The sequence below is a fragment of the Leguminivora glycinivorella genome, chromosome 16, assembly GCF_023078275.1.
Source record: "Leguminivora glycinivorella isolate SPB_JAAS2020 chromosome 16, LegGlyc_1.1, whole genome shotgun sequence".
Lineage (NCBI taxonomy): Eukaryota > Metazoa > Arthropoda > Insecta > Lepidoptera > Tortricidae > Leguminivora > Leguminivora glycinivorella.
Genome location: NC_062986.1, coordinates 3,750,405 through 3,764,757, shown reverse-complemented (window position 1 = coordinate 3,764,757; position 14,353 = coordinate 3,750,405). Strand labels below are relative to the sequence as shown.

The window sequence follows — 14,353 nt, the reverse complement described above, 5'->3', positions numbered from 1 at the left end:
TTACTGCAATGCCGAAACAACGTGACCAGGAAGCTATAAGGTTAAGATCTTCATTTAAGTCGGCGACAGCCCTATCCAGATCGTCAGCACTAGCCTGACTGTAAAGCTGTAGGTCATCAGCATACAGATGGTAAGAGCACTTAATGTTGCTTGTGATTAGATTAATGAAAATGGAAAACAGCAATGGAGACAAGATGCCACCCTGTGGAACCCCAGAAAGTAGTTTGCACCAATCAGAATGAGAGTTATCTGCACGGACTAACTGAAGTCGACCACGAAGGTAGGAAGCAAACCAATCGATGACAGATGAAGAGAGGTTCAGGTTTTTAAGGGAGGCCAGAAGTAAATCGTGATCTACCGCATTGAACGCATTAGAGAAGTCGATAAGGACCAGCACTGTAAGCAGCGAAGAATCCATACCGACCCTCACGTCTTCAATCACCTTGAGCAGCGCGGTAGATGTACTGTGACCACGGCGAAATCCAGACTGAAGTGGCGACAACAAATGGTTAGAAAAAATGTGATGGGATAACTGTTTATGTACAACGGCTTCTAAAATTTTTGACAGAAATGGTAGAATTGAGATGGGACGAAACTCTTTAAGTGAACTGGGATTGGAAGTCTTTGGAAGAGGGATCACATGTGCGTTACGCCATATCGAAGGAAAAACCCCAGAAGACATAGAAAGGTTGATAACATAAGTTATAACCGGGAGTATACATTCTAATATGCAAAATACCATAGTTCTACGATATTGCCGGTTTCGTTATCAACATTTTCGAGTCGAGTCATGTGAGAGTGGGACCGATCGGTACGTTCGTTCGGCTGTGTTCCATCTGCTCGTTGGAACCGGTTTGGTGAACTGTCAAACCGAATCGGGCCGAGTTGAGCCTAACTCGGTTTGAACCGGGTTGGCAAACCGGGTTGACACATCTCTAGTCAGAGAGGACAGTAGTGAAAGATATACCAAACTAATAAGTTTATCTACGCCAATAATAGTGTTGATTTTAGGAAATACATTACCCTTGCATTGCAAATGTTTAATGTATTGTCTAAAAAAGATAAATGTGCTTATCAGAATATTCAAAAAATTGTTAATATTTCAGATAATTTAATTTTATCACACGGTTATTATTTATTAATTAATTTTTGCTGACAACGTAGATGACCTAGAATTACCTAGCCTTTTCCATTCTACGTCCATCTTTTATGAAGGGCCAATGCCAAGTGATTGGTTCTCCAATGTGTAAACAGCGACTCTTATCTCGGCCAAGGGGCTGCTCCAAGGGTTGGCCGAACCATTAGCCCTATGTGTACAGCTGCCATTAAAGAGATTACTATAGTAGTAGTATTTTTACCTGTATGATAACTAAGTTTATAAAATTCTTAAATTATTTTTGTATTATATCCGGAGACCAAGGTATTAATCCGTATAACGAATTGGTAAGTCATTATTTCTGAAGCCACTAAACCAAAGATTTGCATAATAAAAAAAGGAGAGGAATACCAGCCCAACTTTACCGGCTCATGTGGACAACTCATCACTGTCATCATTTGGGGATACCAGTCAATATTCAAAGTTACTACCAAATCTACTAATACCCAATTAAAGGTTTTTAATAATTGCGCAATTTTTTGGTTTTATGGCTTCATAATAATGACTTACCAATTCGTTACAAGGTATTAATACCCTTGCCTCGATATAATACGAAAATAATTTAAGAAGTTTATAAACATAGTTATCATACAGGTAAAAATACTACTACTATAGTAATTTTTTAACACTGGTCACACGTGCGAGAGGGACACCAGCCCCAACTTTGACCCTCTCATGTGGACACACTTTTGCTAGTCTATCAAGAACGCCTTTATGCGCAGGTGATAAGGTTCAATTTAGTATGGCAAAAAAAGTGTGAGCTCAGTCCCTATTGTAAGTCGATGGTCGTGAGTGAGTGAAAATGTCGAATGTGAAATGTCAAATCAATCACGCAAAACAAGCAGATGTCACGTTAAATTTGTTATTATATTTTATTGTAATAACCCGTTAAATAAATTAGACTTTTGCATTATTTTAAATTCAGTGTTCGGATATTAGATACGTTTGTGTTTTTCGTGTTCAGTGCATGAAAATATTGAGAAATGTCGAGTGACAAAGAAGAGGCTGTGAACGGCGAATCGTCGGCAACGACCGAACAAATAGCTGAAAAACGCGTAGGCTGCGCTCATTACAAGCGACGAGCGAAATTTGTGGTAAGTTTACTGCTAGATACAACTATAGCTATGCTTATTTCTACATATAAATCTTTTATAACAAGAAAACAAGTTCAAAACCCTATCGTCATGTGCTTCTAAATATAAACGATAGCGGCGCAGAAACTTACGAGATCTTTACAAAATGATATGCAGATTTAGAAAACAAAGCAATGACAGTGACCTTCTGGAATAATATTGTTTTTTTTTTCTTTATTAAGTCACTAGGCAATGGAAAATGAGCATTCAGCCAAAGGGCAAGGGTTAACAGTTCAACAGCTTCTCTATTCATTCGAACATACATCAGTTTGGTGTACTACATTATGTAGAATATAAGTATGTTATTACAATTCTGGAGTAGATTTGCTTTTGATAATCACAAGATGTTATTTAAGACTTGAAATCAAATTTTTTGTTCTTTCATTTGTTGTTCTTATTTGCAAAGTGAGAGGTGTAGTGATGATTATCCGAAATATACTTAGGGCCAGATAAATCAACCAAATTTAACAGACACATCATCGTCAGGTAGCAGACGTCTATGGAATTTCTCATAGAATTTTTTTAACAAATGCTTTAATGGTGACAAACGGTATGATGCAACCGGCCCTAAATCTTATGGAACGGCCAGTAATATACATTTTATGTAAAAATGAACTCTGTTTAAAGAGAATTCATTTTTAATATAGAGTGGCTGGTTATTGGTAGAGAGCAGATTTCATGTAGCAATTTAAATATTAGAAGACTACCGCCAAAATGTTTAATAACGATAGAGTGGACTGTAGGAAAATTCGAGAAATTGGGGGGCGACAGGGAGTCAAGATTTAGGGAGTCAGTTGGGCAAAAAAGTTGCAGTATATTATGAAAATGGTGTTACTAAATGGATGAACTAATTGTGAAATAGTGTAACACGAAGATTACCTTTCGACGCGCCGATGATGGGACTGAATCGCTGGTCACCGTTGAAGACCTCGGGCTGGATTCTGGCTGTCCTTTGTCGCTCGCTAGAAAGTAGGCTAAGAACCGTTACCTCTAGTCGTTCAACTTAGCCCTCGATTCTGCCGCTCGACGGTCTCCGGGCCTCTCCTGATACACTACACTGATTCTAGCTAGTTTAAATGTTTGGCAGTAGCACTTTTACTGAACGGCGCGAAAGTTAGTAACGAAAGCGATAGCGAGAGATGTGCACTGGTAGTCGTTCGGTGACAGACTGACTGTCAGTTTTCAACTGACAGCGATTCAAAAATGTTAGTGTTGCCACGATAAATGCAAAATAATCCTATAAAATGGAAAATGCAAGGTCAAAGCTGAACAATATGGATATGACTCGCATAATTTATTATTTTTGTTACACACCAAAAATGTATAAAAGTAAAACCCTTTTTGGATGCTTTTGTGAATATTGGGCAAAAATAATAATGATAATAAAATTAATAAATAAAAAAATGTTTGTTAATTTTCAATAGTTTATTTATTTAAGTTCTTGTAAAAACTTCTATATTACGACTCAAAGAATAGAAAAATGCAAAATAATTCGCTTCCTGTATACAAACTCCTTTATTTAGAATAAAATACTTTTCTTTTTTTTTGTAAAATAACATTAATTTAATCTAATTAGTCAGCGAAGTTTGCAGTGTGCGATGTAATAATAATAGATTGTAAGATCTTATTATAATCCACATGACATGTAATTGAAAAATTGCACTAATCATATCCATATTGATATTTAAATCTCAACATGAAATCCACTTTCTAGTTATTGGACACTGGCCAGTAACTGGTAATTTTCCCTAAAACTTTTCTTTTTTATTAAAAGTAGAAGTTGAAGCTCTTAAGTGCTTGTCACTGTTGCTACTTAGTAGTTGCTACAGTTCTTGTAATTTTTTAACAAAGGTCACACCAACGCAGTCAGTAATGTTTGCTACACCTCGAATATTGCAGGTGTCTCTAGGCTATGGTGGCTGGTTACCATCAGGTGTGTTGTATGCTTGTTTGTCACCAACATTGTATAAAAAAGCTATTTTCATTAGAGGTTGCCACAGTGAACATGTTCAGCAACATGCAATAGATACTAATAATGTATACAAACATTAATGAAAAACCAGTTTGTGTGACTCAGCCTTTATTTACATCATGGGGCTTCCCCAAAGGCATAAATACACACTCATTATGAACAAGCTTTTAAAAATAACAATATGATCTACTCTTTTTTGCCAAGCTGAACCATCAAGATAACTGTATGGTTATCTAGATGGCGCTACACCTTTGGTTGACTCCTGGCTAGATGGCGCTAATTTTCATATTTAGCAAATTTCAACACACCAAGTTAAGAATATGGGCCAAATGGTCAAAACTGCGGTTAGCTTTAATCCTGTAGAGATGGCAGTCTATTTAATTTTATTTTATTTATATTTGTGATCAACATAGGATCATAATTATTAGGTATTAAAAATATTATTTAATTTACTAAAATTATAAAACATTAAATTAATTAAATTAAAATACAACAGACCTAAATTATAATTATCAAACTTAAAAATTAACAAAAAAGGTGAGGCAACTAAAAAGCCACAGCTCCGACTTCATGTGGGGGCCATAACCGGTCATACCCCTTTCAACAAACATTTCTTTACGTAGGGTGCTACAGACAGAGACCCCCCCTCTGCAGAACATGCATGGAGCAGAAGAAACACCCGCTCACGTCATTATCGAATGCCCAGGGGTGGCAGAATACCGGGCATGGCCACCTCAACACTTCAGATCGCCGGGGTGTTTCCCAGAAGTCGTCCGCAACATAAAAGGGTCTGCTAGGCTTTCTCCCATCACGCAAAGTAGGCGCAAAATTATGACGTTTAGTTGCGGAAACTAAGCCCGCGTTTACCTATAACCTATAACGTAACCGCTTCATATGTATATCCGCGATTTAATGTCAACATCTCTATTGTTGTATTGTTTCAGACTCCATGCTGCAACAAGCTTTACATGTGCCGCTACTGCCATGACGAGAACGAGCAGCACTACTTCAACCGCAAAAGCGTCACCGAGCTGATATGTACAGAATGCGATACCCGGCAGGCGGTGCAAGCTGAGTGCGTCAGTTGCGGCGTGCGCTTCGGAAAGGTAAAGCTTAGTCTAAGGCAAAATTGGTTATTGAAAATGAAAATGAAAATGAAATATTTATTTTTCAAGTAGGCATATTACAATGCGCATATGAACGTCAAATAAAGCTACGCCGGCTCTAACCCTACGCCTCAGCCTCGAGAAGATTTCAGTCCCCCCTCAGTTGGGAGGGGGGTATCCACTATGGGACCGGCAAGAAACTCGGCGGGCAACTTCTTTTCAAAACATTACATCTTATAACTAACATGCATTAAATAACAAGATACAATTTAACATGCAAAAGTATTCATCAAAGAATATGAACAGACTAGGTATACTCTATGGAAATTAATTTCAATAAATTATATTATTGCTTAATAATACGTCGTTCTTCTTCAGAGAAAACATATCAAATTGTCACAGAAGAAAAAGATAATATGAATCTCAATATCATTAAATATGTAATTTACCTACTTATCAATGAACTATTTATCAATGAACTCAAATAGACCTCTTCATGACGACTCGCGATGAAATTGCCGCGATAAAAAATTAACTGTGAAGACGAGCCTCGGGTGAGTAAAAAACTCCTGGCCGCATTTCTTCAGGCCCGCAACGACGGAATTGCTTAATATAGTGTCAATTTCTTCGCAAGGGAACTCATTCTGTGTGAATTGGCTAGAGTTGGTTAAAACTAGGCTCAAGTCCATTGAATCCTGTGCTTTAAGATTCCACTCTGTATTTCAGAATTTTCAGACTAGTCAATGAAGTCGAAACTTGTATAAAACCTTATTTTTTTTGCTTCATCCGAAATCCAATAAATTACTCTTGATTTCGGGTTTAAAAGATTCAGAAGTTTTTAAGTAAAGTTCTTCGCATTCAGACTGAAAAGGGCTCAAGTACAATTCTAGAATCGACACACCATCCGCTGTTAAAATTTAAATAACTATCTCTCTCTTCATTTCAGTACACATGTCTAATATGCAACCTATTCGACGACGAAGACAAACGGCAGTACCACTGCGAAGGCTGCGGAATCTGTCGCGTCGGCGGCCGCGACCGTTTCTTCCACTGCGAGCGGTGTAACATGTGCCTGCCTATGCAGCTACAGAGAGTAGGGCACAGGGTGAGTTATACACCAAATATTCACTCTACAGCGTCTCCTGAGAGTAGGTGTCTAGACAGTAAAGAATCGCGCATTTTGGGACGCTCCAGGCCTTTAGCTCTACGCAGAGTTTAGCCTTTGTCTTGGGCAAGGCTACACTGTGAAGGCTACCGCACCTGCCGCGTCGGTTCTTCCATTGTGAGCGGTGTAACATGTGCCTGCCTATGCAGCTACAGAGAGTAGGACACAGGGTGAGTTATACACCGAACTATTCACTCTACAGCGTCTCCTGAGAGTAGGTGTCTAGACAGCAGAACAATCGCGCGTTTTCAGACGCTCCAGGCCTTTGGCCCGACGCAGAGCTCGGCCTTTGTCTTCGGCAGGGCTACTGTGCAAAGACTGCGGCATCTGAGCGTCGGCGGCCGCGATCGTTTCTACCACTGCGAGTCACTGTATAGTCAGCAGAGGCAGTAACGTAGAGAGAGACTGGCAATCGCGCATTTGTCGGGCGCTCCGTACTTTCAGCCCTACGCTGAGCTCGGCCTTTGGCCTTGAAAAGAGCTAACGTTCCTCTAATTCCTCTAAGGGCCACATGCTCAATCGACTGGCTTTTACGACCCAGCCACGACATTGGTCTAAGCGCGACAGCGGTGAGCGGCAGCCATACGTGCGAATGAAAAGTCCCATCGTTGTGTCTCGCTCCAATGTATGGCCGCCGCTCACCGCTGTCGCGCTTAGACCAATGTCGTGGCTGAGCCGTTAGGGAAGTTAATTAAATTGTCCATGGAATTTTACACAGTAACCCTATTTTTCCAGTGCGTAGAAAACGTGTCCCGCTCAAACTGCCCCGTGTGCCTCGAGGACATCCACACGTCCCGCATCCCGTGTCACATCCCGGACTGCGGGCACCTGCTGCACCGGCCCTGCTTCGAGCAGCTCCTACACTCCGGCCACTACGCCTGCCCCACCTGCCAGACCAGCATGATCGACATGACCAACGTGAGTACTGTCCCGTGTGAGCACAGCCACATCCCGCGCTGCGGGCACCTGCTGCACCGGCCCTGCTTCGAGCAGCTTCTACACTTTCCTTTAATTAAAAATTATGTCAAATAACTTAAGATGTTTGTTTTCTCAGTTATGGAGTTACTTGGACTCGGAGGTAGCAGCGACGCCTATGCCGCCCGAATATGCGGACTACAAGGCCACTATACTTTGTAAAGATTGCCATAAGGTGCGTATTCATTTAGTACTATGACAATAAAGTGCATACAATAAATGAAAAATGCTCATGTTTTGTGAGTTAAATACTCACTCTAATATAATTAAACAGTTTGTAGTAAAGTAATTTTGTTACTTGTTAGAGAAATTGTTAATTTTATTGAGTGTGAGTTAAAATATAGAAAACTAGCTTTTTCCCGCGGCTTCGCTCGCGTTAGAAAGAGACAAAAAGTAGCCTATGTCACTCTCCGTCTCTTCAACTATTTGCACTTAAAAAAAAATCACGTCAATTTGTCTCGCCGTTTTGCCGTGAAAGGCGGACAAACAAACAGATACACACACTTTTCCATTTATAATATTAGTATGGATTTAAATTCTGCGGTTTTTTGCTGACAATCTGTTTTATTTTTAATACAGAAAATTTGTAATATATTAGAGGTAATATTTCAGTTATCGACGGTGAAGTTTCACGTGGTGGGGCTGAAGTGTCAACACTGTGGTGCCTACAACACGTGTCAGACTAATGGTTTCCACAAGTGAGCATAAATTTTATATATTTGTGAGTGATTGTAATTTTTAGTGCAGTATTTATTGAATGTTTTGTACAGAATGGTTAGGGTTTATTAGATAAGGTAAAGCGCAGCAGCGGCTGATCCATACAAGCCGATTCCCACAGGCTTGCCTAAAATTGATCACTAGTAAAGTACCTTAATATTAAGGTAAGTTAATTTTTGCTCAATGTTGATGGATTGTAAATTGATTTGATTTTGTTCACGAGTTCGGTTCAACTTCATACTTTGTCAATGTTATTGAATCATGTCTCTGTTGTCACAGTCATGACAGTCATGTCTCTGGTTGGACTTGAACTTACGGCCATTGGATTCGCTATAGCTCAGTGGTCTTCCATTTTAGCTATCAGAATGCCTACCGACGTAGTGAACATTTAAATTTGTATCATTTTTAGGGTTCCGTAGTCAACGTCCGTCCGTCCGTCCGTCCGTCCGCGGATAATCTCAGTAACCGTTATCACTAGAAAGCTGAAATTTGGTACCAATATGTATATCAATCACGCCAACAAAGTGCAAAAATAAAAAATGGAAAAAAATGTTTTATTAGGGTACCCCCCCTACATGTAAAGTGGGGGCTGATTTTTTTTTCATTCCAATCCCAACGTGTGATATATCGTTGGATAGGTATTTAAAAATGAGTAAGGGTTTACTAAGATCGTTTTTTGATAATATTAATATTTTCGGAAATAATCGCTCCTAAAGGAAAAAAAAGTGCGTCCCCCCCTCTAACTTTTGAACCATATGTTTAAAAAATATGAAAAAAATCACAAAAGTAGAACTTTATAAAGAATTTCTAGGAAAATTGTTTTGAACTTCAAAGGTTTAGTAGTTTATGAGAAAAATACGGAAAACTACGGAACCCTACACTGAGCGTGGCCCGACACGCTCTTGGCCGGTTTTTTTTTTGATTTATGTTTATGCCTAGTTGCTTCAATTGCAGATTTATCTGCTTTATAATTGTAATATCGATTCTCTATCTATCTCTCTATAGCGGTCTTTAAAGCGCCTGTCTTATGGGTCTTCTTTCTATTCCTTCACGCCTGTTGGTCTATTGATATCTGCATTCGGTTCTCGTTGGTCTCTTGGCAGATGTGATTTTTTTATTTCAAAGGTGGTTCGCCACGACCGCGGGAGTTGTAACTCCGTATAGGCAGATAAAGTCTAAGAAAAAAACGTATCTCAAAACCATAAAGAAAAAGGTACGGTGGCCTAGATGGCGTCATACTTTCGGGGGACGCTCGGCTAGATGGCGCTAATATTCATATTTGACATTTTAACACATATCAAGCCAAAGACATATACACCCTGTTTTTATTGAATTCCGTTAACTTTAAGGGAAGATTCTTTAGTTTAATTATAATCAATTTCTCTAAGAAACTAACTTAACTCTTACGGTTATCAAATTATTAAAAAAAAATTACTAAACACGTGTGTGGCATCCCTTACCACCTGTTATTTGTTTTGACATGTGCTGTTAATCACTTGACAATGACTTTAATGTTATGATTAAGGTCCTCTCCTTTGATTAAAGTAAAATAGCGGAAGATAGGTGACGCGCCACTCAAATGTGGCCCTCAAAAATCAAGCTCCGGGAGCTTGATTGCTTTCAGTTGCAATCGGCACTGCGTGCGCATCGGATGTCGTGAGACGTGTGACGTGAGGAAATTATAAATTATTTTTTATTGGTAAAACGTAACCAAAATGCTTTCGTGTGCTTTTATGCGTTGCACAAACCATTCTAAAAGGAAAAACAAATCGCAGGGAATCACATTTCACTCGTAAGTCCATGAAAAAAAATATTTTCTAAGATAATTTATAAATTCAGTCTTTGTTTTGACGGCCATTTTGCAGAACGGGATAGAAATATAAGTTTCATTGACGTGCGACCAAATACGCATGATACATTAATGACGCTCAAAGATTGCCTTTTGAGATTTGCCTTCGCGGTAGCGTCAGCATAAAATGTTGATCATAATAAATAATTCATATAATAATACTTTTACCTGGTATTGATTGTTGATTGATTATATTATTTTTTTGTTAAATGATATTTGACTCATTTTTGCAACAAACTTTAGTAGTACATTATTTTGTTATTTTTATTTACAAATAATAAAATGATGATCAACTAAAGTTTGTTGCAAAAATGCTTGCCTTATCAACAAGATTTTTTTTAATTCACTCGCACCAAATATGTTTATTTGTTTTCTAGTTTTCCTGGAGATGAACTTGTCAGACAAAAAAGGCGTATTGTAGTGCGTAAACAACGACAAGAGCCAGACTGGACGCCTCGACTTTTCTCGCTATAGTGAGGGGAAAAGTTTTGTAAATAACTATTATTCTAAGTATAGGAAAGTACCCTATCGTAAGCAATTTTTATAAAGTTTGTCTTAAAGAAAAATATGAGGTCACTATTTTAGTTCCATCAATTTCTGCCATCTATTCTATTTTCAAAAAGTAATAGTGTGTTGTGAGTGAGATTAGGGTTGCAAATAGAAAAAAAAACCAAATGTTTTTTTTTCAGAATTATGAAAAAAAAACCGAGCATTATGATACTTTTTTCTAAATATGTTTTTTTTTTTTCACATGAACAAATAATTCGACAATAACGGTTTTTCGTGACTTGTAACGTGTTTCAATAACAATAACGTACATTTTAATACGATTAACATTCAGTATACAAACGTTTATTGGGGAATCCCCGATGCTACGTGCAGCGTGGAGAGGCGGTCGTGTTGCCAACAGTAAATAGTGATAACTAACAACTACAGATTTCGTAAATGTTACTTTTATAAGACCAGAACTTAAAGTAATTTGATTAAATTCGTTTAATAGTTAACATTAAGTCTAAAAAAACGTATAAAAGTATTAACTGCTTTGCAAATTTTGAGATTTCGTATTTTAGAAAAAAAAATACTCCAAAAAAAAAAAAACTTTTTTTTTTCACGGTTTTTTTTTCATGTTTGTTTTAAGCCAGAAAAAACCGTATTTTTTGCAACCCTAAGTGAGATACATGTCATCAAGCTCTTATATTTTCATTTCAATTTTACGAAGTTTCATTTCTTTCACGCGGAGGAACTCCACGCGCTTTTTTCTAATGTCTGTATCAAATAAGATATTGTTGACAGTTGTGGCAAAAAGTGCCTCATCTAAATTTTGGTGAATAAGTTCATAATTTAGTTTAAAAATAAGACGTAATAAATATTAAAAAATATACTTATAATTATGTTTTTTTTGGTAACCCTACTTACACCAAACCAAACATCGCTCCACAGTGCAAAATAGTAAAGTAATAAATAATAAGTAATTTATTTTGTTTTCATAAAAAATATGTTGCATAATTCTTATACTCCAATTTGTCTGCTGACGCTTCTTGATTATTTGCAATGACATTTCTTTTTTTTAAAATCTTTATTAAAGAGCTTTGACATGACACTAGGAAAGAGGCTCATCTCGATGCGCGCGTTTGTCTCATTCGCACTACCGTCGAAATAAATCGGTGTGTCTCTGTCGTTCAATAGCGTAAATTTACATAGCTGTGGGTGTCTGCTTGTATTTAGTAGTGTGTAGTGCCCACGGTAGTGCCATTTAATAGCTGACAATTAGTATGACGTGCCGTATCTTCCGCTATTTTACTTTAATCAAAGGTCCTCTCACACTAATTAATCCATTTATTATGTATGAAAACGAAAAAAAAATTTTTTTTCGAATTTAACAAAAAGCGATATACAGGGTGGTTCCTGATGATGAACTTAACTGTGTGTCGAATTTAACGGAAAACAAAAAAAACACGGCGTATAACTCTGTATAGACAGATAAAGTCTAAGAAAAAAACGTACCTCAGTACCATACAGAAAAAGGTACGGTGGTCTAGATGGCATTACATCTTTGGGGTACGCTCTGGCGCTAATATTAATATTTGACATTTTAAAATATATCAAGGTAAGAGAATATGGGCCAAATTGTCAAATCTGAGGTTCAAAAGTTTTAAGCCTGTGCCAAGAGATGGCAGTCTATGCACTTCGATTACACATTTAACTTCGATAGGAACTATAATACTCGATTCGCTTTGATTAAAGTGATGGTTTATTTGTTAGAGAGTCAACGAGCGCGGAGTCCGGCGACTCCTCGTCGTCTTCGAGCCGGAGCGGGTCCTCGCTGCCCGCGCCGGGCTCGAGCGAGGGCGCGGGGGCGGGCGCGGGCGCGGGGGCGGGCGCGGGGGCGGGCGCGGGAGCGGCGGGGAGCGCGGAGCTGCCGCGCGCCAACCCCATGGACGAGCCCCCGCAGGCCTGACCGAGGCAGGTCTGAGGGCCAGCTGCATCCACCACTTCACAGACACATCATCCTCACGCAGCAGACTTCAGTGGAACTTCCCATTAGGGTTGCAAATAGAAAAAAAGCCAAATGTTTTTTTTTTTTCAGAAATATGAAAAAAAAAACCGAGCACCATGCTTTTTTTTCTAAATTTTTTTTTTTTCAGAAAAAAGCAGCAAAAGCTAGTTTCTAATAATCTTTAGGACGGTGCGCAGCGCGTCGTGTACGTACGCAACACATGTAAGCGGACGCGAACTTGTTCATTCACCGCTTACATGTGTTGCGTACGAACGGCGCGCACACATACATACCGCGTGACATACGTTTGTTAGAAGAGTTACTACTGGCCTTAAACTGTGCTATGGATCATTGGAACACCAACTTTTACTCTAAAATCTGCATCTTTACTCTAAAATATTGATCTAACCATAGAATGAGTGCCAAGAGATTGTTGCGTAGGTTTATTTAATGAAATTTATTTGGCTTTATAATTCCAGCTAATAAATTGTGATTAATATACGATAGCTTATAAGCTTTAGTTAATTTTGAAAACGCCAGTAGCTTAGTTTTATGAAATTATAAATTGTAAAAAATAACCAAATATGTAATGCGCACAGTTACAGTGACCGTCCATTCAAAAATGGGCCTTACGAGAGAGTGGGTAGAATCATATTTGAAAATAGCTCGAATTAAAGTAGAGACTGTTGCGTTTCTGTACATAAACAACATTAGTACATAAATAAAAATAAGGTCCCATCCCAAAATGAACTATTATTATTATTAACGTTTTGACAAGCAGAAACGTCTGCGATGGACTTGAACTCAAGGATTCTGGATCGATACTCCAGCGCTCTGCCAACTGAGCCACTAAGACTACAACCAAGTCAGCGAAATTTTCCACCATATTGGTCAATGGGGCCTGTAGCGACAGACGCCGTGAGTTCAAGTCGCACCCAAGGCAGTGATTTTTCACTTTTAAATTTATTCTAGGCTTAATTGTCATACTGTCAACCTTGTAATAGAGGCTAGTCAGCTAGCCATAGGACACAGTACATTCATAGATTAAGTATAAGATCATACCATCCCATACATTAAAATGCGACCACCTAAGAACGCGCAAACACTGCACCACATAGATGGCGCCACAAAAAATGCCTGGTACAGTCATAAATTAAATATAACAAGATCATACCATCCCATACATTAAAATGCGACCGCCTAAGACCGCGCTTACACTCCACCACACATAGATGGCGCCACAAAAAAATGTCTTGTAGCTTTCGATTATACTTGTAGATGGCGTTAAGTGTCACTTTTGACATAGATTTACGGCTCGGAATTGACACTTAATGCCAATCTACAAATAATCGGTGGCAACAAGGCATGTTGTGTGGCGCCATCTATGTGTGGTGGAGTGTAAGCGCGTTCGTAGGCGGTCGCATTTTAATGTATGGGATGGTATGATCTTGTTATATTTAATTTATGGTACAGTGTAATAATCTATGGTACAGTGTACGTGGTAAAAATACTTGTCATAATATGCTACGCACAGTTTTCTCAGTACACTATTTGTAAAAAAATAATGACGAGAGAAATGCCTTAGATAATTTTGCATCATGCCCAGGCTTGTTTAATATAGCTTTAAAGGGCAGTTTTTTATTTTATAATTGACAATGAATTTATGAATGCAATGTTTGTAGTAAATTAAATATAAGGCGCGGTCAAACATCAAGTCTAAACACATGTTGCTCAAAATATGTCTCATTGCTCGTATGTCGACGAACATTTGCGTAGACCTAGG

The 14,353-nt window shown here is 38.4% G+C and overlaps 1 protein-coding gene across 2 annotated transcripts; it reads left to right on the top strand.

Moving 5' to 3' along the window:
- Positions 1-1,943: 1,943 nt before the first annotated feature.
- LOC125234810 (RING finger and CHY zinc finger domain-containing protein 1) lies at positions 1,944-13,803 on the top strand. Of its 2 annotated transcripts, none has more exons than XM_048141218.1 (7): positions 1,944-2,250; positions 5,206-5,367; positions 6,314-6,472; positions 7,268-7,450; positions 7,587-7,682; positions 8,120-8,205; positions 12,719-13,803. In XM_048141218.1, exons 1-7 carry the CDS (start codon positions 2,140-2,142, stop codon positions 12,753-12,755), a joined length of 834 nt encoding a protein of 277 aa, XP_047997175.1. In that variant the 5' UTR covers positions 1,944-2,139; the 3' UTR covers positions 12,756-13,803. The 2 variants fall into 2 exon arrangements, with proteins under 2 accessions (XP_047997175.1, XP_047997174.1); XM_048141217.1 differs by having other exon boundaries at positions 12,336-13,803.
- Positions 13,804-14,353: the final 550 nt, after the last annotated feature.

Coding starts and splice junctions, on each gene's coding strand:
- LOC125234810 (XM_048141217.1), top strand. CDS start 2,140: ATGTCGAGTGACAAAGAAGAGGCTGTGAACGGCGAATCGTCGGCAACG. Junction 2,251..5,205: donor AGCGACGAGCGAAATTTGTG/GTAAGTTTACTG, acceptor GTATTGTTTCAG/ACTCCATGCTGCAACAAGCT. Junction 8,206..12,335: donor CAGACTAATGGTTTCCACAA/GTGAGCATAAAT, acceptor TTTATTTGTTAG/AGAGTCAACGAGCGCGGAGT.